Raw genomic sequence first — 24,506 nt, forward strand, 5'->3', positions numbered from 1 at the left:
TGATCTGTCAGCGCTCCACGGACCATAAGAAAGTGCTCTGCAAACTACTGGATTAAAGGATTTATTCTAGGAGAGTGAACACAGAGCTGGCATTACGGATGTAACACAAAATTGGAGAATAAAAGACCAGAAGAAGGAGAGGCAAGGAAGGACGCAGGCTATAGAAATATTACTGCAGATTTATTCAGTTTAGGCAAGGATATATCTACTGTTATAGGTGTGTTTTTAAAATGTTTCATAAAGCTACAGAAGTGTGGTTATAGGAGTAAGTTTGAATAAGGTGAAGCCCAGACAAATAGATTCTGGAAAGCAGGTCAAGCTTAAGGGGCAACAAAATTAGGTGCAGAGTCAGCAGCAGGGAAAAAGAGATAAAAGGGGAACTGAGGTTGAAGCAGTAACTACTGGAATGAGAAGCAGAATTTTGTTTTATGAGTAAAGTAAATGTTGTAGCCTCAATTAGATCTGTCCTATAGTAGTAGTCCAGTACAAGCCTAGCAGGATTCCTGGACTCCAGTACTTTAGGAAGAGAATATACAGTGGCTCTGATAGGTACTATCCACCTTTTCCTATCCAGTGCTACGAGCCCACTACTTTAATGAGGAATATAATTTGCTCATTCTCTTCACAACAGCAGACAGCCAGGCCCAAAAGGGAGCAGTAAGCGTTAATTTTAGCGCCCTTCTCCCCGTTCTGAGCCCAGGGTATTTTAAGCGTCCTGATCCCCGGCTTAACCACTCTCCTTTTTTTCTTCTTCTGTACCTGCAATTGACCAGAGTTCCCCATGTATTCTCCGTGGAGCCTGCACCCCCCGTTCGGCTCGGGGAGCAGAGGTACAGTTTTAAACCCAGCCAGCAGATGTCTCTATTAGACACAGCTCTGACTGTCCCCAGCCAGTTAAAACACACCAGCCTTTATTAAGCCTCTGCTAGGGGCAGAGAGCCGCCCTCTGCCTAGTCCCTTTCCACACACGCCCTGGCCCCCTCCCGGGGTTTAAGCCACCCTCCCCTCAACTTCCCACCTTCTGCTGGGCCGGCCCCGCAGCCGCAGGGCGCTGCCCAGCTCCGAGCCGCGCCGCCGCCTCCTTGCCCAGCTCTGGACAGCGCCTCCCTCCCGGCCCGCCAGTGGCTCTCGGGTGACTGACAGGCGCCCCGGCCATAGGGGGAGCGGGACAGCGGGCGTGCCCCGCCGCGGGCTGCTTGGGAAGGGGCCGGCGGTGATGAGGGTTGGCGCTGGCACAGCCGCCGGGTGAACAGCCTCCCGCAGCCGGCAGAGGGCGGAGCGTGGGTCTCTCCGCGGGGAAGCCCGAGCGCTCCCTTAGCCCGGCACCCGCTCCGCGGAAACCAGCCGGTCCGGCAGGACCCAGCCCCGCGTCTTCCCCCGGCACCGTCCGCGGCTCCCCCCGCCCCGCCATGCCCGCAGGATGCGGCGCCCGGGCGCGCGTGTCCGCAGGCGGGGACGGGCCCCGCCACCTGCTCGGCTGAGGGCGCGGCCGCCTTTGCGGGCGGCGCCTTAGACACCTCGGTGCAAGCGGCGGCGGGATGAAGACGTAAGCAGGCTAACTATAGCCTCTCCCGTAGCCAGAGAGGGGCTGCGTAATTCCCAGCGCTGGCCGCCGTGCAGAAGGCGCGCTGGGCATCGCCACAGGTGACTTGAATTTTTCCGCTGCAGCCGCTGCCGCTGCTCGTTGTTTTGCACCTTGGCTGGGGAGAGCCGTGACAGTGAGGGACCCAGCCCTGCCTGCCCGCTCCGAGGACATGGCTCGGCCCCTGCTCCTCTCTCTCCTGCTCTTTGCCCAACTGCGGTGGGGGGCCGGCGTCAGCCGAGGGCGGACGGTGCCCCACGAAGAGAAAGGAAGCCCAGGGAAACGGGCTATTTACAACAGCGTCAAGAGCCCGGATCCTCTCCCGGCTCCCTGGAGCAGATCTACTGAGAGCACCATCTTGGCGCAGAGACTCACTGAAGAGGTGCCCCAAAACGTGGCCTCCTTCCTCTACACTGGAGACTCCCGGGAACTGGGGCGCGCCAACTGCTCCAGGAGGTACGAGTTGGCCAGCTTGGCCGGGAAGTCCCGCCTCATCGCTCACCCTTCTTTGCACGGTGCCCTGGACACGCTCCTCCACGCCACCAACTTCTTGAGCATGATCCTCCAGAGCAATAAATCCCGGGAGCAGAACTTGCAGGAGGACATGGGGTGGTACCAAGCCTTGATCAGGAGCCTCCTGGAAGGGAACCCCAACATCTCCAGAGCCGCTATTACTTTTAATGTGGAGCCCTTATCCTCTGCTCCCCAGGTTTTCCTCCAGGCCAGCCGGCATGAGACCCAGATCCTGCTGCAGGATTTGTCCTCCACAGCCCATCATTTAGCCAATGCCTCGATAGAAACCGAGTGGTTCCACAGCTTGAAGCGCAAGTGGAGGCCACACCTGCACAGGAAGGTCTTAACCCCGGGCCCTAAAACTTTGGCGAGCAGCTGGAAGAAGAGAGACAGCTACACGGCAGATAAGAACCACATCAAATGGTCCTCGCCCTACCTGGAGTGTGAGAATGGGAATTACAAACCTGGATGGCTAGTGACTCTGTCAGCAGCTTTTTATGGGCTTCAGCCAAACCTTCTCCCCGAATTCAGGTAGGAGGAGAACACTTTTCTTTCTGTTTAGTTACTACTCAGAGCTGTGTTGGGAAGGTGCCACAAATTCCAGCTGGGTTTGCTGTCAGGAGTGGGGTTGGGAGGAGGCATGTCCAGGAATTTGTGTCTCAACAAACTTGATCATTCAATTCTAGAACAGCACCCCCCCCCCCCCCCCCAAATCAAACACAGCAAAATCAAATTCCTTTAGAGGGAGACCTTGACTGAGCTATTTATTGCCATGCTCTTGGGAGCTGTTGCCTGGTAAAAACATCACTGTTTGTGACAATTTATAAAGCACTCTCTAATCACCTGAGTGGGGGGGAAAGTAATTTTCATGGTCAGAAAGCAGAGTATGTGTCTGTGTGTATAAGAAAACAGGAGATGTTGTCTGTTGTACTTAGTTATTTCTAACTGCAGGAGGAATGCAGAGTTGGTAGTTAAATGTTTGCTGATGTATCATTAGTTACTATGTTGTATAATTAAAACCAGCACAATCCCATACATAATTTTAACCATCCAGAAAACATTTTTATTCTGCAAACTGCAATTTGTAGTCTTTCAAACCCATTCATTTTGGGGTGTACTCAAAGATAAGTACATGCAGATGAATAAACCTGTTACCTCTGTTCAAAATGCAATGCATATGGTTAGATCCTCAGAAGGCTACAGGTAAAACATTAATATTTTTCTAAGGTTAAAAATATAATATGTTCCCTTATGCCTCTGCTGTTTCACATCACAAAAGCTGATATACAGGATGTTTAAAGAATTGTATACAAATTAATCCCGGTAGAAATGAAATGTGAACTTTTAGAGAGAAATTTACAAAGATACAAGTCTGAGGTCTTTACACTTAGGGCATATCTATACTATGCGATTGGTCTTCCAGGGTTCAATTTAACTGCTTTAGAATAGACCTGCTAGATCGAACTCAAAGGCCAACCCTGTTGGCGCCGGCACTCCTGCTTTTCACGGAGGAGTAAGGGAAGCTGACGGAAGCAAACACTGTATGGATGGTGCAGAAACGAGATGTAAGATATGTTGACTCCAGCTACATGGATGGGACCATACAAACTTTGGTTGTTAGGAGAAGCACCAGATAATGCATATGGAGTTCCTTTCAAATTTCCCATTGTGTCCTTATTTTTTTCTGAAGTGGGTAGTAGCCTTTTTGTGGGTAAAATAGAGTTGCAGGTTTTCTTTTGTGCATTTGGTGCCCCTTTACTTTGGGATTCTGCTGGTGAGTTGAAGTAGCCAGGAACAAAGAGGTATAATGTATACTTTATCAGCACCTCAAGGTAGGGAACAATGTCAATAAGCCCAATTCAGCCAAACATTTTTGTGAATTATGGTTTTCTAGGCTTATTATGAAACACACTGGAGTCAAACCAAAGATGAATATGGCCAAATGTCTCTGAAAACTCCAGCCCAATAGAAAGTGATTCTAATCCAGTGCAAGCTGCACCCTGAACTCTTCTCACATGTAGCATTGTTTGAATTAGCAAGTATTGAGCCCAGCTGCAAGCTCCTTGTTGCCAAATTCCTCAGAGGGGCAATAGTCAACTTGGCTGCTTTTTTATAACTTCTTCAGAACCTGGCCCAGCACAGCATGAGAGGAGTTCATGTGTCAGAAAAGTACTGGTTTCTCACTGACATCCATTGTCTGTACGCTCAGTGAACTCATAGGTACTGATGAATGAAAATAACTGTAAATGCAGTGATGCACAGCATGGAGCACTCTTTTGAGGGGGAACATACAATCCATAAAATTTTATTCATTCCTAAAGCTTTCAAGTAACTCTGTTTCATGCCAGGATTCTATCCACATGACCCCTTTAAACTTTTCTTTATTTTATCAAAGAACATATCTGCTAGATTGGGTACAGCCGCTGTCTTGCAAACAGATATGTAGGCCCACACCATGGGCATGTCTACACTAAGAAATTATTTAGAAATAACTTATTTCAAAATAACTCCCAAAATAACTATTTCGAAATAGTGCATCCACATTACACATTGAAATAACACAGAATTATTTTGAAATAGCCCGACCACACTGATTGGAGCCTACATCACATCTAAAACCCTCAGAAGCACTCTGGGGAGGACATCAGGAGGGCTGACACTTCCTGTAGCTCTTGCTGAAGCTAGCTGAGACACGTGCTTAAAGGGGCTCCTCTCTACAGTCTACAGTCTCACATGCCACTTCTCCACTGCCTACCTCTTACAGGACACCAAACTCATGCCGTGTGCTCTGGTTGCCCTTGTGGGTACCACAGCACTGATTACATGGAGCTGGAGCTGCTGCAAAGCTGTACCTTACGGCGCAGTTCATCCAGACTGCCCACATGCTGCTTCAGGACTATAGCAAGCAGCCCACACTGGGGGACCATTCACCCAGGCCCTGGCACTCCTGCTGCAGCAAATGATCCTCAATCCCTGCACATCAGGGAGCACCACTTCTGGTGGAGGGAGACCAGTTCCAATTCGTGGGACAGCATTGTCTTGCAGTGATGGGATGACCAGCAGTGGCTCCAAAACTTCCGCATGTGGAAGGCCACCTTCCTGGAGCTCTGTGAATGACTTGCCCCTGCCCTCAGGAAATGGGACACCTGCATGAGATCCGCCATCCCCCTATGGAAGCTCACCACACTGGACAGCTACCACTCCATGGGGAACCAGTTCAGCATGGGGAAATTCATGGTGGGGGCTGTGCTTATGCATGTAATCAAGGCCATCAATACCATAGTGCTGGTTGTCACTCGAGAACGTCGACTGGATTGATGCTGGCTTTACCTCCATGGGCTGCCCCAACTGGGCAGAGGGAAATAGACGGCACCCACATCCCCATCCTGGCTCATGACCACCATGTCTGGGACTACATCAACAGGAATGGGTACTTTTCAGTTGTGCTGCAGGCCCTGGTGGACCACAAGGGTCAGTTCACAAATGTCGGCTGGTCAGGGAAGGCGCATGACACTTGCATATTCCAGAACTCAAGCCAGCTCCAGAGGATGCATACTGGCACTTTTTTCCCTGACTCCACCATCAGGGTCAGGGACTTGGACATGCCCATGTGCATCCTGGGCAATGCAGCCTACCTGTTGCTCCCCTGGCGGATGAAGCCGTACATCGGCAGCCCGGACCCCATCAAAGATCATTTCAATGCCAGGCTCAGCAGGTGCTGCATGGCGGTGGAGTGTACCTTTAGCTGCCTAAAGGGGAGGTTCAGAAGTCTCCTCACCCGCCTGGATCTCAGTGATTGAAGCATCCCCTATGTGGTGGTGTCCTGCTGTGTGTTCTACAACCTATGTGAGAGCAAGGGGGACACTTTCCTGCCAGGGTGGGGGGAAGGGGCTGATCGGCTGGCTAGAGCTTTCAAGTCGCAGGACACTAGTGCCATTTGGAGAACACATCAGGGGACTGTTCTCATTCAGGAGGCCTTGAGGGAGAGTTTCATCCAAGGCCACCTGTGAGATTCTCCCCTGGCCCGCTCCACAAGGGGCCCTGTGTGCTTTTCCTCACACCCCTCCTTTCCCCTGCCTCCCTTCCCACCTTTCCCCCTCCCCTGCAGACCAAATAAAAAAGCCTTTGAGTTTGGAATATTTAGGGAATATACAACAGGAGGGACCGGGGAAAGAACCTGGAATGGGGGAGGGGGAAGAGATGGGAGGGGGGAGCTTCAGAGATGGGGATGGGACAGGTGCCTGCCTTGGGTACTTTGGGAGGCTTCAGGTGCATGGGAGGTCCCACTGCCACATGTTTGGGGCCCCTTCAGCCCCTGGGGGGCTAAGAGGAGAAGTCGGGGGACAGGGTGGGTGCAGGGGCAGATGCGGGAAGTTGGGCAGGGAGTTGGAGGGGGAGGGAGAAGTGGCTGGTGGCCTGCTCCATACATGGCCATGTGCTTCGTAACTGATGTTATTGAAGAGCACATAGCCTTATGCTGGCACAACAGCTGGTCCCACGTGGCCTTTGTCTTCTCCTGGTCAGCCCAGTGTTCCTCATGGTTGGCGGCCCACTCCTGGTGGTCCTCACTGAAGCTCCAGAAGAGGGACTGGAGGCAGGCCATCTGTTCCTGCAGCAGATCTTCCTTGGTGCGCTTTCTCTGGTGGATCTCGCAGCGATGGGAAGATGGCATCGGAGGTGGTTGATGTACCATGCTCAGTGCTGTGCCAGCTGTGAAGAAAAGTGACAAGGACAGTCATTCCAGGAGACACTGTGTATGGATCCTAGTCCTAATCTCTGAACGCACAATGAAGGTCTTGGTTCAGACGATGACTATGTGCTTTGAGCAAGGCCATCTGTTGCCTACACAGTAGGCACTTTCCTGCAGGGGCACAGATGTCCCAGGGGAGCATTGCTATACCCACATCCTGGGGACGAACAAGCATGGGAATGTTCCAGCCAGGTCAGGAGAATTTGGGCAAGAGGAGGGGATGAGGCAGCTTGGCTTCCTTCCATGTCCCACATATCCTGGGTCTAGCAATGGTGGCATCCCGCAGAGAGAGAACTTCTATCCCAGCCTGCTACAGGAGAAGGTGGTATTGTAGGAGGTATATGTGAGTGGCAGAGGCTGCTTTCCAGAAAAAGTGGTACAGGGGTCTTTTCCTCTTCCTCCCCCCGGTAGGTTCCCATGCAGGGATCTGTCTCCTCCACATCGCTGTGCTTGCCTAGGTGTGAATACTACCTCAGTACGGGCCTGTGATGTGTGTGGCATTGTTGTGTGTTTCCATGACCCCAGCCTCCTTAGAGGTGGCTTGTTTCAGGAATGTATCCAACCTTGGAGTCTGGAGTAGGCCTGTCGAGTAACCAAAGGGGTGAGAGGTTCCTGTGTGAGAGCATCATGGAGCTGAGTGCTCTGAATTGGCGCTCCATGTGCACCCATGTGCACAGGCTGTTGTGTGACGCCCAGGCTGAGAAGGCCAAGCAAGGAGCACATAGCCCCTTGCAGGCTGCCAGCTGCCCGATCCCCTCCCCCAACCATGTATAGGGAAAGTCATGGAACTCACCTGAAGTGCCTTCCCTGAGATTGTCCAAGCCCCAGGAGACATCCTGGGAGGGAGAGGGGGATGAGTGCCAGGCTGAGGATCAGCCCCTGGCTGGCAGGCATGGTGTCCTGGCTAGCCTGCTCATCCTTCTCCTCCTCCTTCTCCATAACCCCATCCTTGTGGAAGCTGATTCTAGGTGTGTCCTGGCTGGAGTCGATGACAACTAGGGGCAGGAGTTGACCAGCCCTCGTCCCAGAATGGCATTCAGCGGCTCATAGTAGCAGCAGATGTTTAGTGCAGACCCAGAGTGGGAACTTTGGTCTCTGGCCTTTGTGTAGGTCTGCCAACATTCTTTAATTTTCATCCAGACCTGGTCCCGGGTCCTGGGGTGCCCTTTCTCCACCAGGCTGGCAGCCATCCAGCCATAGACATAAGCATTGCGCCTCTTGGTTCAGAGATCCTGAATATTGGTCTCTTCCCCTCAGACCTCAATGAGATCCAGGATTTCCTCATCAGTCCAGGCTGGTGCCCTTGTTGGCCCCTGGCCAAGGGCATCAGAGGGTGCTGCAGGCATGCTGGCAGCCAAGAGGGGCTCAGAGGGAATGATGGGGTTGCTCATGGCTCCACTCAAGGGTTCTGTGTGTCATGCTGCTAGCAGGGTTCTTCTGGTGCCACAAGCCCTTTTCCTTCTTCCTGTAGCTTTAAAGGCTGCAGGAGAAGGGTATCAGTGGTGTTAGTAGGAATGTAAGTGACCAGTAGACTAGTCCCTTGACTAGTTGCTTTCTCCCCCCCTCTTGCTGGCAGCACGGGGGGGGAGCAGGAGCCAGTGGTAAGGGGAGCCAGATTAAAAGTAGGCTCCCCCCAGCACTGTCTACGTGAGAGGTAGGGGAGGCAGGGGGGTAGTGAGGACCGGGTGCAAGTCAGGAATCAGCTGATTCCTAGTTTGCCCTAGTCCTAGACGCGCCTCGGTTTTTTAAATGTATTAAGAGTCAACAGGCTCTTATTACATTTAAAAGGCTAAAGTGCAGTAGCGGGGTCCCTGCACAAGCCGGGACAGCAGATTCCTGGCTCCCACTGGGTCCCTCCTGCTGCGCTTTAGGCTTTAAATCCATTTAAAAGGCACATCCTTTACTTCTGCAGCCTTCCCACCCTGTCTCCCCATAAATGTGCTACTTAGCATGTTGGCATAACAGTGATTCACTACATACAGAATCCATTTCAACTCTCCTATGTACCTCTGGGCAGCTATTATACAACTATGTTTTTGGAATGCTAAATTCATCTCTGTGTTTTTTTTAAATTTGAAGATACTGAAATTGGCTGTGCTGTTAGCATGTTTACAGCAGATTATATTGTGTTGAAAGGTTAATAGTAAAGGTGATTAAATTGTTATGTACATTTTATTATAATTAAAACACAACTGAAATACAGATTGTTAAATGTTTCTAATAAATATTATCTGTGATTGGGGTGGGGAGAAGTACATACATTTGATTTACATTGTCAGAGTCCAGTGTTTCATTTCCTGTTTTCAGTTTGTGGAGAAGTACATGAAAGATGATCTAGTACATTAAAATATAGATACAAAGATATCCTGCAAAATACTCAAAAAATACTAGGGCTGTCTATTAATTAGTGTTAACTTGCTCAATTAATTAAATAATCTTAACTGCTATTTTTTGAAGAAGATACGAATGAATGACAGGGAACGGATCACTTGATGATTACTTGTTGTGTTTGTGTTTATTCCTTCTGGGGAACCTGGCATTGGCTACTGTTTGAAGACAAGATGTTGGGCTAGTTGGACCATTGGTCTGACTAAGTATGGCCACTTGAATGCCAATTGAAATTTATTATATATTTTTGCATGTTTTTCTACATTTTCATATATATTGATTTCAGTTACAGCATAAAATACAACAGTTCTATGTGAATGCCTGTTCTCACTTTCAGGTGACATTGTAAACAAGAAGTTGGCAGCATTATCTCCTGAAAATGTATGCAAACCTGTTTAAGTGATTGGCTACAAAAGAAATAGGACTGAGTGGACTTTCAGGTTCTAAAGTTTTACATTGTTTTATTTTCGAATGCAGTTTTTTTGTACAGACTTCTACGTTTGTCAGTTCAAATTTCATGATTCAGAGATTCCACAATAATTGAAAAATATTATTTCTTTTTTTTAACAGTGCAAATATTTGTAATAAAAATAAATAAAAACTGAGGACTGTATTCAGTATTCTATTTTTAAAGCAATATATTTGAAAATGTAGAACACATCCAAAATATTTAAATAAATGGTATTCTATTGTTTAGCAGTGTAATTATTTTTAATTAATCATTATTTTTTTTATCACTAGACAGGTTAAAATACATTATAGTTTATCAAAAACAAAAGTTTAGCTCTGCAGTTTTTTAAAACCACAAATTATTCTATTATTGCACAACATTTTCTACAATTCCTAGGTGCACTGTTCACACCCCAAACCTCAATACTTTTTTAAAAGAAGAAATCACTTAAAAACATGAAACTGGAAACAGAGTGAGAAGTTCGACATAGTTATTATAACATCAGTATTAATCACCATAAGTTGCCTCTCAAAATAGGTTTTTATTTCCTCTTTCCATCTGTCATTGAATGACACAACATGTTTTAAATTTCAAATTCCTATTTAAAACCCACATGCTAATAAGAAATGTATGTTGGTCTCTTTCTTTTGAAGAAGTTACATTGATTGTCCCCAACAAAATGTTTCTGTGAACCATCTGTCAGGGACATGTTAATGCTGCTTCCATTTCATTGTCTGGCATGAGAGCAGCAGCAATAATTTAGTGCAAGCTCACTCTAAGCATCTTCTAGCATTTTAAATACTTCAAATAAATTAGCAATGAAGAATGTATGATATTGCATGCATGGCATGACACAGTAAGACATTAATTTTCTTGATATAAGAGTACTCTTTAGACTTATGGAAGAGAAGTTATCACCAATATTTCCCCTCATATTTTTCCATCCATGTGCAGAATACATTTTATTATGTGCTCCAAGGCATGTCAGATGAGCACCACCAATAGAAACACATGTTGCCGGCTGTGGGCAGCGGTGGGTGCTCTGCCAATCATTTGGGCAGCATTTAATCTCTACTGGGGAGCCTAATGCTTAGCTTTCAGGAAACATTGGTCATCACATTTATATGGATGCATACAAAGTGTGCATTGCAGTGTGGTGGTTCTCAAACTGGTATTAAGTTTGGAGTGTATTACTAAAAGCAAATAAATCCATGGGAGAAAATTCATATATATGAACGAGGAACAATTTCCCAGGGAATATTTTATGTTGCTTCTTAGTTTGTTAAATATGTAACAGGAATCAAGTTTTTATTAAAAATTTCAAAGGGAGGTTAAAACAAATCCTGAATAAATGAAAAATATTGGCCATTAATATTTCCCTTAAGTCCTTACCATAATTCCTTTCTTACATTTAAAACTAGTTTCTAATTCTCTAAACACTATAATCCACTCTGCAATATTTCAAATAGTAATGGAAAGACATAGCATAAGGTTTATGGAGGATTACATGCTAAATGTACATGACTTCACATATTAGTTGCATAATCCTAAAAATATTGTAAAATGGTGAAAATGATACCTTCTTACTCTGTTATGACCCATCTTAAGTTTGGGAGTGGTGGGGGGAGGGTATATTTGATTTTGAAGATAAATAAATGGACCATCGTAAGCATTTACTTCCTCACATTTTTAAAACTTTTTCTTTATTGTCATGAAATGGTAGGAACTGGTGGAATCAGAAAAGGGATATTATTATGATATGGATAATTTACTGTGTGTTTTAGTATAGCACTCACAATGTTCTTCAGACTTCTGAGAATGGATGTTCCCTGTCCTAAGGAATGACAGATAGAGACTAGGATCAGGGCTGGCCTTAGTGAAAATGGCACCCTGGGTGAACTTGTGTTTTGGTGCCCCTGACCCTTATGGGTAAGCCCCGCATATTTCCCCAGGCACCCAAGGGCTCCCCAACCCCTACACTCCCATCCAGTGCTCTCTTTATCACTAGCCCCTGCATTGTGTTCCCTTTGCCCCAACTTCTGCACAGTGCCCTCTTCATCCCAATGCCTGCACTTTCCTCCCACGTATGCCCCTAACCCCAGCCCTGCATGTCCAGCATGTCCTGTCACACTGCTTTCTGCCCAGCATCTCCCACCCTATTTACCCAGCAACACCCATGTCCGGTTGTCCCTCGCCCTCTGGCTATGGTGTCCTGGGCACGGGCCCAGTTTGCCCAGCCCTAAGGCCGTCCCTGGTTAAGAAAGGGGAACAGTAAATAGGGATTTTAAAAAAGCACAACAAATCTGCTTGATTCACAGTTAGAATCTTGCACTGTTGGGACTCACTGTCAGAAATACAGCAGCAGCATGGCTTTATGTGAGGAATCAGATGTGGAAAGCTTGAAGCACATGTTACATTTGTGAGGGTATGGAAGGAAAACAAGGCGGAAACTGCTGTTCATGGTTAATTCCTATTACAGGTTGAACCTCTCTAGTCTGGCACTCTCTGGTCCAGGAACATCTGTGGACCAGCATGATTTTAGTTAACCAAATATCCACTTACCATGGGTGTGGCCAAGTTTCCTGTGGTCTCATAAAGGTTGTTTGTGGCCACCCGTCCTGGCTCTCCGTGTTCAGTGCTGTTATTTAGCTCTAATTTACCCCAACTGTCTTCTAAGAGCCCAATAAGAAGTAGAAGTGTTGGCAATGCTGATATGGACCTCCCATGGTTTGACAAATTCTATGGTTCAGCACCAATCGGGACCCATGGGCGCCGGACCAGAGAGTTTCAACCTGTATTTCTCCTCCATCCTGCATCCTTTGGGATAAGTCTTCATAGTTCTGTTGACTTCAATGGAACTTTGACAGTTTATAGCAACTGAGAATCTGCCTCTTGATCTTGACCAATTTTATTCCTTTAGTTCTCAGTTTCAACATTGGACACAGAATTCTCCATGTGCGAAGCTATCCTTGATGGCAGAATTCAGTCAAGTAATAATTTAAGCTAGAGAGACTATTTAAGCAGCTCTTTTGATTTAATTACAGGGAAATCCCCAGATATGCAGCGATGCATGTCATAGATCTGAAGCCTATGTTGTTGATGAGATTGAGAATTTTAATCTTCTTTCAGATACTGTATAACTACTCCACTCTTATAATACTGTTCCAAGGCCCATGGGGATTTCCTTTGCAGGTGAATCCTAATTCATGTGCCCATATTGTTATACCCTATTCTCTGATTAGGGCTATTTTTAGTGAAAGCTGATACTCCTGTGAAAATATATGTTGAAAAACAGCAATAGGGCTACTGCTCAGGTCTTAGAAAAATCTGTCTCTGTATTACTGAAAACTGATTTGCAGTGGGGGACCAGATCAAAATTCTATTCTTTGCTACACATACTGTGACTTAAACATGTATAAACTTAAGTCACTTGGTCACACTTGCCAATTTTATACTTCCATTTTTAGAAAGTAATTGATAATCTTAGATGACCAGCTAGAAACACCTTTAAAGAGCCTCTTTTTCAGAAAGTGCTGTGTACTCAAGATCCTTTTAAAGTGTCTCAAGTTGGGTAACCAAATATTTATACCCTTTGCACAGTAGTTGAGCTACATCATCTGTGGGGAATTAATCAATTCTTCCACAGCACATGGTAAGGGGAATGTACGGTGAGGAATGATGTCTTCTTAACCCCTTGACATCCCATCCTTAAAGCTTGTCTTTGACTGGGAGAAGCACTGTGATGTTTATGTTTGGTCCTTTAAATTTTTTACAGTGATTTCTCTGTTTTCTAATAGAGCACACAATACAAGTGTTGATATTCCAGTTATGCAGAATCCTTTCCTGCCCAGAATGGGAGGTCAGTCTATCACCCTTCAAAAGAAATATATATTTCATGCTTGAAGCCTTTATAAAGGATGAAAATAATCTAGAGAATTTTTCCAAATTTCTTTTTGAAAGGTTGTGTCGTCTTCGCATGCTCACATCTAGCCTGTATTTAATTTGCTGTGAGTCTCACTAATTCTTTGTCTCTCCTCACATCTTCATGACTAAGAGATTGTGTAGCTTATATGGGTAGAGTATAAAAGGAACTGATTACAAGGATCTTTCATTGATAGGTTTGACATCTAACCTTTTTATTTGTCCTCTGCTCTTGTATATTTAATTTTGTGTAGGTAAACATCAGACAATCTGTATTCCTGTTCAATTGAGTCTTGACCTCCTTGACAAAAAAGACTCCTAAAATCTCAGCGAGAAGGACCATGTTTGTCACTGTTTAAATGACAGACCATTCTGTGCACCTCTGCTTTTAAGCAGTACCATGAAAAGAAAATATACCATTTCAGTTTTACCTGCTCTGGTGTCAAAAATTCTCCTGCAGATGCAAAAGTTTGTCACTTATTGTTACAATGAAGTGTAATAACTACTGAAAATATCAAGATAACAAGTATGCTGGGAAAACAAGTTTAAGTCAATTACTGGAACAGATTTTGAAGCAGACTGAAAGTCAGGGAACAGTGGTGCTGGAAATTAAAGCAGACATAAAAGCCTCTTAAATCAAACCTTCTGACCTGATAGAAAATCCTTGATGACATCATTCTTCAACAATTCTGTTATATGTAATTCTAACGAATAATTACTTGTCTGTGGAAATCCAAAATGTTAAATGTGACCTTCTAATCTTTTTTTGTGTCAGCTTTGTAGAACAAGGATAGAAAACAGAATATTTATAGTAATGAGATTAGCTTTCAATGCACAAAATACACTTGGTTGCCAGATGGTCTACAATTGCCATAATATTATTATCACCTTATCACTGTGATTGTAACTTGGGTTCAGCTAAGCTGTGATGTCAACCTGGGTGAATTTCAGACTGCTGCTATGTCAACAAGCCAAGTTTTACTATCATGTTGTTGACATGTGTGTCTTGATCATTTGGACCAAGATAGCAAAGCTAAAATTATTCCCAGTTAGTTCTGTAAATATGTTGGAAAGTAGTTGATCCCTATATGTCCTAGTAGGATATCTTCTTTTAATATGTTCCCTTTTGAAAATATTGAATTAAAAATAAATAAAAATGTAGATATCTAACCAGCCTGCATTACCTAGTGTATTAATATCAGTAAAATATTTCAGAAATATGTAATCATCCTACACAACTGTGTAGCTTTACATATACATATGGTGGCATAGTATAAGTATGGGATGGATGTATTACAAAAGGGAGGCCATCACAAATGAATGCCAATAAAGCCTTTACTAAGGTACACTATGGTGATGTAGTCTGCAAATGTCACACATCTCACACACAATCTATTTTAAAATTAGTTTACATCTGTCAAATATATTAAAAACCTCTCTTAGCCATGTTCCATCCTCTATTATTGGTTTACCAAAACTGTGGGGTTAAAATACAGCAGCCTACTAAAAATAGTTAAGATGCACTGTATATAAGTGATGGTTTTAATATTAAGGACAGTGTCTGAATCCCATGACTAGATCTGGATAAAGGAAGTGGTCTCCAGGTGAGCCAACAGACTCGCCAGGCCCCTAGCAAGATTAGGGGGCTGGATCTATGCTCCTCAAAGGGGCAGGGCAATGGGCAGAAGGGGCAGAGCTGGGGAAGTCAGCTTTGAGCACTGCAGGGTTCTGCAGCATGCTGTGTGGGGCTCCAGTGATGATTTCAAGGCCCAATGGCTCTGGCCACCTTTGAATAGATGGGCCTTAGGGCGACAGCTCCCTTTGCGCCCCCCTGCTCATTGGCTCTCATAACTTTTAGTGAATCAACTAGGGCATTCACCTTGGATGTGAGAGGCACAAATTCAGTTCCCCTCTCTACCTGATATGGGGAAGGGATTTGAATGTGAATTCCCTCTTGGCTATCAGCTAACTGCTATAGTTATGGGTATGGTATATTCTGGCAGGGGTCTTTCTCAGTCTCTCCTGTTGAAGCTACTCCACTTTGTACCTTAACTCATCATTGGAGCAGTCTACCATGTCCCAAGGGAGTGTCTCAACTCGAAGGATAATCTTTCATGTACAGTTTCCTTGATCCAGTGACTATGCCTTATAATAATGAATGACTATGAATGACAATGAGTAGTCATTGGTGGACAGGGCAGGATGGATGGAGAGAGGGAAATGGATCAGGGAAAGAGAGGCTACTTCTACACTGTACTACACTTCTTCCATATTGAATCAAAAATAGCTTACATCTCTCAAATAGATTAAAAAATGGTTAGTCCTGTTCCAGCCCCTATTACTGGCTTACTGGAACTGTGGGGTAAGCAACAAGTCTTAGAGCTGACTGCTATTTCAACTTTGGGTCCCAAAGTAAATGTTCCTGCTCAGGTTAAAAGCCAAGCTCTGACATTTGCTGAGTGGAGTGGGTCTCTGAGCATGGCTGGCCATGTCTGTTCTGCTGTTTTGAATTCTGTAGCACAAGCCCCCATGAGTCTGACCAGAGCATTGACACTCGTCATGTTTTAAAAAAATATTTCTGTACCTAGAGAGATGCTCCGTAGCCTAGGTTAGAGTACTCATCTAGGATATGACAGACCCAAGTGCAGATTCCTGTTTCAGTTATTTAATTAATTATACAAAGGGGAACACAACTGCAACAGAAAAGACTTAGGTACTTCCTTCTAATGTGGGAGACCCCAATTCAAATCCCTCCTCCACATTAGGCATAGCCTGGGAAGGGAGTGAAGCTAGGTCTCCCACATCCCAGATGAGTATCCTAATGACTGGGCTACAGGTTATAAGGAGGGCAGCTGCTCCTCTACTCATTTTGAATCTTGTCCTCTGCTTTTGATAAGATGCTTGAAGTTAGGTGAAATTAAATATTTAATTCAACATGACATCAATTTTTCAACCTGAAAAATCCATTATTTGCTCAGCTCTACTCATGAGAAATCTCTCCTTGTTTTATTGTTGGGCTACACTCTGTGTAGAAAAGAGGAAGGTTTCTGACAGCTGCTAAGGACTATTACCCATTTTGTTGTCCTCCTTCTTGTTAAGAACGTCTCTTCTTCTGCCCTGTCCTGCAGACGCAACCATCTCTGCAGATTACCAATCCTAGGAATTCACCAGGGGTGAGGAAAAGGGGGAAGAGATCGGTCACGTTAGGAATTCAAACAAGGAGCGAGGAAGAATATGAATAGAAGCAGGAGTGTGGGTCAGAACCAATTAGATATTTTGTCCATTTAGAAAAATAAATTAAGCTTTACCAAAATCAAAATGTGAAAAGTTTGATTTGACAATTTTCAACCAAAAAAATGAAAAAACATTGTTTCAAATTGAAATGTTTTTAAAAATCAAAATAAAATGAAAACAAAACCCTCCCTTTGAAACAACCCTGTTTTGAATTTTGTTTTGTTGAGGAAATCACAACTTTCTATGGGAATGTTTGAGCAAAATCATTTAATTTGAAACTTCTCACAGAAATAAAGTTAGACTTTCCAACTATCTTGTGTGTGGTAAAGGGATGATAAGAAATCTGTTTCTCTCTTGGTTCTCTGTGGAGAGTACTTAGGATGATGCATTATTCTAGTGTAGCAAGGGGTAAAGTACCTTAGTTGCAAATTCCTCAAGCTAAAATAAATCAAATTACATTCAAATGCTTGTTCTGCATTTACAGTCCCTAATTGCTCTGAGTCCTGTGTACCTGCTGTTCTCACATGTAACCACCTCTAGCTACAGTTGTTTTTGTCCTCTTTTTCCATAGCTCTTAATCATTGTAGGAATTCTACAACAGCTTGCTCACAACCCAGCCTACTGTTGCAGACAAAGACTTTGCAGTTTTACCCCCCTCCCCCCACTCTTAGAATGATTGGGAATTCATAAATCACCTTTTTTCCCTCTCATGCATCCTACTTCTGTTAGGAAAAAAAAATTCTGGGAGGAATCCTCCCCAATTAAAAACAAAATCTACACAAGGGATAAGCTCTCTTCCTCAACAGGAAGTAAAGCCTTGCTTCCCTGAGGCACCTGTAAATTATCCCAGGTGAGGCTGCTGAAGTTCTAATAAGGATGACTCATCACAGGTCTTTCAGCAGGTGAACCAGTTTCTTCACCGTAGGCAGAAGAAAATCTTTAGCTAATGTTTGTGAGACATTTGCAACATTTGCAAAACCTCTGCTTTATCATGGGCAAGTGAATTTGGCTGCAGTCCTGCAAGTTCCTTCACAGGGCTGTACTCTTCTGTTTATGCAGTGTCCTATTGAAATACATACTTCGAAGGACTGGCTGCTGTTTCTGTTTTGTTTTGTTTTGTTTTGTTTTTAAAAAGATTCCAGAGTGGTCCAGAAAAAAAATGGTACAAATCTACATGAGATAACTGAGTGGTGGAATTTGTGTTTCGAAGAGTTAGGAGCTAATTGAATGCTGTGAGCAATCACATGTACCCAGATAGTTTGTTAGGCTATATCTACATTGGCAAGATTTTGAGCAAATACTTTTAATGCAAGAGTTTTTGCGCTAGAGTATTTGCGCAAGAGAGAATCTATATTGGTCCGGGACTCATCATAAGAACGATGCAGAAGCCTGGAACCATTTTGAAGAGGGCAAAAGGGCACCAGCCCTTTCTGGGGGCGGGGGCTGGAGCTCCTTTGAGACACATGCTTAAAGGGATCTCCCCGGACATCTGTTTCTCTCCTGCTGCGTGCTTTAGGACCTCTTGCAGGGACTGACAGCCATAGCAGTTCTATTTGTGTTTGCCCTCTGCCTTATTGGACACCACTGCTTTGTGCCTTTGGCTGATTTTTTGATCTACGCTCGTTTCTTGTGCCATGGAGGCAGAGGTGGCATTGTGCCTGCTCTGGCCCCCTTCCGGCCATTTTGGAGTGCCTGCAGCTGCTGCTCCAGGCTGCTGCACTCCTCCTCCAGGACCTCGAGGTGCAGGTCACTCTGGACTCCATCCCCACCCCACCGTGGTCCTTGTGGAGACTGGACACCAGTACCGACTGGTGGGACCGCCTGGTCCTGGGGCAATGGGACGACCAGCAATGGCTCCGGAACTTTCGCACGCGAAAGCAGACGTTCCTGGAGCTGTGTGCTTGGCTCACCCCTGCGCTCCAGAGAACCACCACCCAGCTGCCGGCACCCATCCCGGTGGACAAGAGGGTCGCCATCACACTATGGAAGCTGGCCACCCCGGACAGCTACCGATCGGTGGCACACCAGTTCGGGGTGGGTAGATCGACCGTCAGTGTCGTCGTCATGCAGGTAAGTCCCAGGAGGCGTGGGGGGAGAGTGCTGCACTCCATGCCCGGGGAAGGCAAGACTCCAGGCTGGGTCACCCAGGGGTTTGGGCCGTCCCTCCCTTGCACAGGCCTGCTGGTGGGGGGGTGGCCCTGGTGTGTGTGTGTGTGTGTGTGTGTGAGGACAGAGGGCATCACGGGGACAGAGGGCATCACGGGGGGGGGCCCAAGGGAGCACGCACTCACCCTGCCTTATGTGATGTGTTCCCCTGTGTTTCTCTGCACCCTACTGCAGGTTGTCTGTGCCATCAATGACATCCTGCTCCAGAGAGTCATCCGCCTGCGCGACGTGGAGGCTACGGTGGCTGGCTTTGCTGCCCTGAGGTTCCCCAACTGCGGGGGAGCCCTGGATGCAACCCACATCCCCGTCCGTGCCCTGGAGCATCGAGCAGCCCATTTCATAAACAGAAAGGGGTACTTCTCCATCATACTCCAGGCCCTCATGGACCACCGTGGCCGCTTCCTGGACATTTATGCGGGCTGGTCTGGCAGGGCACACGACGCCCGCATTCTAAGAAACTCCGGCCTGTTTGACAGGCTGGAGGCGGGCACGTTTTTCCCCCAGCGGGAATTTACTGTCGGGGACATGCCAATGCCCACATGTATTGTGGGGGACGCAGCCTACCCCCTGCTGCCCTGGCTAATGCGGCCCTACACGGGGCGGATGGACCACAACCGGGCACGGTTCAACGACCACCTCAACTGGGCCTGCAACCAAGTAGAGTGTGCCTTCGGGCACCTGAAAGCCCAGTTCCGCTGTTTGCTCACCTGTCCGGAGATGGGTGAGTGGAATGTCCCGGAGGTAGTGGCCGCGTGCTGCGTGATCCACAGTCTTGTGGAGCGGAGGGGGGAGGCCTTCCTCCCGGCATGGATGGCAGGCGAGGGCCAGGCCTTTGAACAGCCCCGCACAGCTGCCATCCGCCAGGCACACCATGATGGGGTGCGCATCCGGAAGGTCCTGACGGAGATGTTCTCCCAGGCCCCGTAGTAGGGTCGCCTCTGTCTCCCTTGCCATCTCCCTCCCATCCCCAACCCTTCCCTCCTCCCCTCCCCTTACCTCCCAATAAACAACCAAGACAGGTTTTTTTGGAAAACAAACTTTGAACTTTTTATTTACATTGGGAAGGGGCCTCTGAACTGTGAGGGGAAGGGGACTCTGAACTGAGAGAGGGGAGCTAGTGCTGAAGGGGTGGCCCCTGTGACCTCCTCTTCTGGGCTGGACCAGCACGTGTGGGTCCAGCCGCATTGGGGCAGGCATCACAGGCAGGTGGGCAGGAGGGGCAGCAGGAGCAGGGAAGTGAGCAGGAGGGACAGCAGGAGGGGCAGCAGGAGCTGGGGGGATGGCGGGAGCAGGAGGGGGAGGCACGGGCATTTGGAAAGGAGGGATGGTGGGTGGATGGGGCATGGCCAATGTGAGCCATGAGGGCAGTGATCGCATCTGCCACTTGGTCACAATGGGCCTGGAAGTGGTGCCAGGCCTGCTGGTACCACTGTAGGTCCACCTCCACCCACTGGGTGATGGCTGCCTCTATTCGCTCTACAGCTTGGACGTACCACCGAAGCAGTTGGTCCCGCTGCCGGACCCGCCGGCCTGGGATCTGGGTGGTTGGGGGTGCTGCCGCTGCTGCAGGGCTGGAGGGTCTCCCCGCTCCTGCTCGGTCCTGCTGCAGGAAACAGAGAAAAGTATGGGTCAGTCAGGCAGCCCGGCCACCGTCCCTGCACCCCATGCCCTCTGCCCCTGAAGCCAGGTGACACCACGGTACTGTGGCTTGAGCCCATGCTCTTCTCCCCTCCCCCGTGTTATATGTTTGCATAGAGCACTGCCCCCCGAGAAGGGTGCTCCTCCATGTATTGTAACCACCAGTCTGTGTCCTGGCCCCTTGGGGGGTGGGAGGGCGCGTGTGTTGTGTTAACCTGTGGAACTCCCTGCCGGGGAGGCTGTGAGGCTTTGGGCTAATCAGTGGTGTTTGACAGGGAGCAAGATGAATCCCCACACAGTGCCTGGGAGCACATATGGCAGACGTGGTCTGGGCGCTCAGATCCCCCATCACATGGCTCTCTCCTGGATGGAACCAGGGGTGACTGGGGAGCGTGCCATCCTTGCTGGGAAACTCAGGTGGCCCTAGAAATGGCCCAAATGCTTCCCCCCTCCCCCTCCCACTAGCCCTCACATACAGTAGCCGAGGGAAGTGTGTGGCCGCAGTGGGGACTTCCCTCGGGGGGCCAGCCAAGGCACCGGGAGCAGACGAGGGACTCAGTGGGGACCATGCTCACAGGGTTGTGATGCTGCGGTTTTCCCAGGAGCAGCTGGCTGTGCCTCGCAGCGAGGCATGGAACAGTGTGCTGTTCTGTGTGCTGCACCCTTGCAGAGTTGTGGGCTGTGGCCTGAGCCCCTGGGGCCCTGGCTGATTCCAGCCGGTATCTACCCTTCCCCCCTGGTCCGGACGTGAGTGAGCAGCACAGTCCCAGGTGTGCCCTGGAGCTGCCTGCCGCGGCCATGTGCCGCTCGGTCACCAGGCTGCACATGGCTGCACGTGCTGCATACTGCTAATGCTACACAGCGTGCAGCTCGCGCTGCCTAAGTGACGCTCCCTTCCCCTCCTGCCCCCCCGGGTGCCTGGCTCCTTCCCACCCTTGTGAGTCCAAAGTGCAACACTCACCACTGGATCCTTCCCCGGCCTCCAAGGATGCATGGGAGACATTGGGGCTCTTGGAGAAGACCTCGAGCTGCAGTGTCACGCTGCTGCCCTGGTCATCCTCCTCATCTGATCCGCTGGCTGGCTTGTCTTCCTCCCCCACCTCGCTGGGCCTGGTGACGGGGGGGGGGGAGGGGCGCCTGCTCGTGTCCACGGGTACAGATGGTCCGTGGGGTGCTGCCTGGCCCAGGATGCGGTGGAGCCGCTGGTAGTGGGGGCAGCTGTCAGCTCCTGCCCCCTGGCCCTCGCTGGCCCGGACATAGCCCAGGTGCAGCTCTTTTACCTTAGCTCCGACCTGCTCGAGGGTCCGGGCTGGATGTCCCTGGTGTGAGAGTGACTGCTTTTGCGCAAAATCTTGCCAATGTAGACACAACCTTATTGTTTTGCACATGGTTGGGGAGTTGGAAACACTGTCAAGTTTAATCAGCTCTGCTCAGGAAGCTTGATCCACCCACAACTACATTAGATATAAAATATTAGACTTGTAAGCCACATTTTACTATTCCTGGCCAAACTCACCCTTCTGAGGCATCAACCATCTGAAATATGGAAGATCTTTTGATTTTATTTGAAGCAGGCTGTGGAGGGCTGAACAGTCCCCAAGCCGCTCATTTAAGCAAATATAATATGCACTTCTGAATGTATTTTAGAAGATAGATGTAGATTTATACAGAGATATGAAGTAAATATATTCATGTAAAAATGAATGATGAATTTATAACAATGAATCTAAAAATGTCTGCCAAATACTATGTAATTTATAGCTGACCATAAGAACTTTAATATGTTTTGCATGAAGAAGGTAAAAATAAGCCTGAGAGGCGTGGCTTTAAATGTCAAATAAAATCTCCTCCATTTATGAATTAGACTGTAAAACAGTGTAATTGTTAACTTCAGTGGAGTTTCACTTGCTTATAGCAGGTCTGAATTTAGCCATAAATGACCCAAAGGATTAAATGAGTTTTTTGCTCTGTTGCTGTTTTATGATTATCTTTCTTACTTGCATAGACTGTGCTTTTACCAAAAAAGGCAGTAAGTTCTAGTGAATTAAGCCTGAGGTTCTATCCCGGCTGTGCCTCCAGCTCCTTGTCTGGTCTCAAAAAAGTAATGTTGTGCATTTGTGACTCTGTATCTCAACTTGTGAAATTGGGATATTAATATTTCCTTTTCGTACAGGTGCTTGTGAAATTGAATTAGTTTGTATAACACCACTGAAAAGATTGTGGTATTATAGACATAGTTTAAGAGGGTTTTAATTGTTTGTGAGTAATACTGTTGGAATAATAAACATGTACGATTTTAAAAATGGATGTTAAACAATTGGATTCCTAACCTGAAATTAGCATGTTACATTTGGAGAATACCCAACTAATGTTATATACTTCATTAGGACACAGATTCAAGAAGGCCATGAGCACTGGTTGAAAGGGGTGGGCTGGGAATCCATAGCCTGTAGGGATATCTCTATATTTGGTAGCAGAAAGACTTTACATTGGTATGGGTTTTTTCATAAAATAATTGGCTGCAAAACGAAGCTGTGTATTTTAGCATAGTTTGGCTTTTTTTAAACTTTAATGAGCTTGAGGATTCAGCATTGAACATTTTGTTAACTTTATGCTCTGCAAATTATTCTAACTAGTATCACATTTTATTACAGAATTTTTGCCACAAATATTATATAATAGCCCTTACAAAAACACTGCTCTAAAATCTTTATAATTAAACACAGGATAAAGAGTCAAATACTAGTAACAGATATGTAATAATCTCTGAAGATAAACATAAATCTCCTCAGTACTAATTCATTCCACTGACTGTTCTAAGGGAAAATAAGGAATCTCTCTTCTTTTCTCTTTTTTAAGCTAGACAGCTGCACTTTGAACATATTTTGTTTTTCACACTGTCTCTTTTGAGGTGTTTGTAATGCAGTGTGATTAACTGGAAATTGGATCAGTCTGTTTTCAGTGGAAGGAATCTTTTAAAACTGAGGGAGAAACTTTTTATGAGGAAAGCTTTTAAATTCCTGGCACATGAGTATGATTCTTCAGAGCATGCTGGCTCATTTGTTTGGTGTATATACTGGAAGCATCCTTTTGAATTTCCTAGATACCAAGGACTCACTTCACAAAGTGAAGGACAACAGAGAAATTATTTACATGAGTGTAAAGAGGATATAAAATGCTGTTGATTCAGAATGGTAGCATCGTATCCTTGCTTAATAGTAGTGTAAATTAATATACAAAATACAGGGCAACGGAGAATCAGGCCCTAAAGATGCTCAATAACATGCAGTCAGGGCTAGATATTTGTGGTCACTGAGGTGCTATGCAGCAGGGCTCTTCAGAACCAGAATCAGATGGTTTAAGTGTGGTGCTGTGGGGGGGAGGGGAGGAGTAGAGGATCCTTTTACACATCTACGGAACGTCTAGACAGCTGTGTTATTTCGGAATAACTGACAATATTTCAAAATGCCATAGTGACCATCTACCCAGCAAGACATTATTTTGAAATAATATCAAGATGGAGGACTTCTTACTCCAACTCCTGTAACCCTCTTTTCACAAGGAGCAAGGGAAGTCGAAGGAAGAATGTTCTTCCTTCGACTTCCTGCTGTTTAGACAGCTTAATTCAGATTTTGGTGCTAATTCAACTTCAGCTACGCAATTGACATAGCTGAAATTCATATCTTAATTTGATTTTCCCTCCTGCGCCTCTCCCTTTGAAATGGACAAGAGCTGCATGTGGCTCTTGTACATTTCAAAGCGAGAGGAACAGCAGCAGGGGACCCAGTGCCAGCGGGACTGCTTCGGTCCCTGCTTGCACAGGTTCCTCACTGCCCCTCTGCCTCCCCTGCCCCACTGCATGA

The 24,506-nt window shown here is 46.7% G+C and overlaps 1 protein-coding gene across 1 annotated transcript in view; it reads left to right on the forward strand.

Annotated features, from left to right (window-relative positions):
• The first annotated feature begins 1,214 nt into the window (after positions 1-1,214).
• GPR158 (G protein-coupled receptor 158) overlaps positions 1,215-24,506 on the forward strand; it is a 331,365-nt gene continuing 308,073 nt past the window's right edge. The window contains exon 1 of the mRNA XM_006115288.5: positions 1,215-2,626. Coding sequence (XP_006115350.3) covers positions 1,755-2,626 — 872 coding nt within the window. The 5' untranslated portion in view covers positions 1,215-1,754. The remainder of the gene's footprint in view (positions 2,627-24,506) is intronic.

The sequence above is a fragment of the Pelodiscus sinensis genome, chromosome 2 (assembly GCF_052426305.1).
Source record: "Pelodiscus sinensis isolate ZL-2025 chromosome 2, ASM5242630v1, whole genome shotgun sequence".
NCBI lineage: Eukaryota > Metazoa > Chordata > Testudines > Trionychidae > Pelodiscus > Pelodiscus sinensis.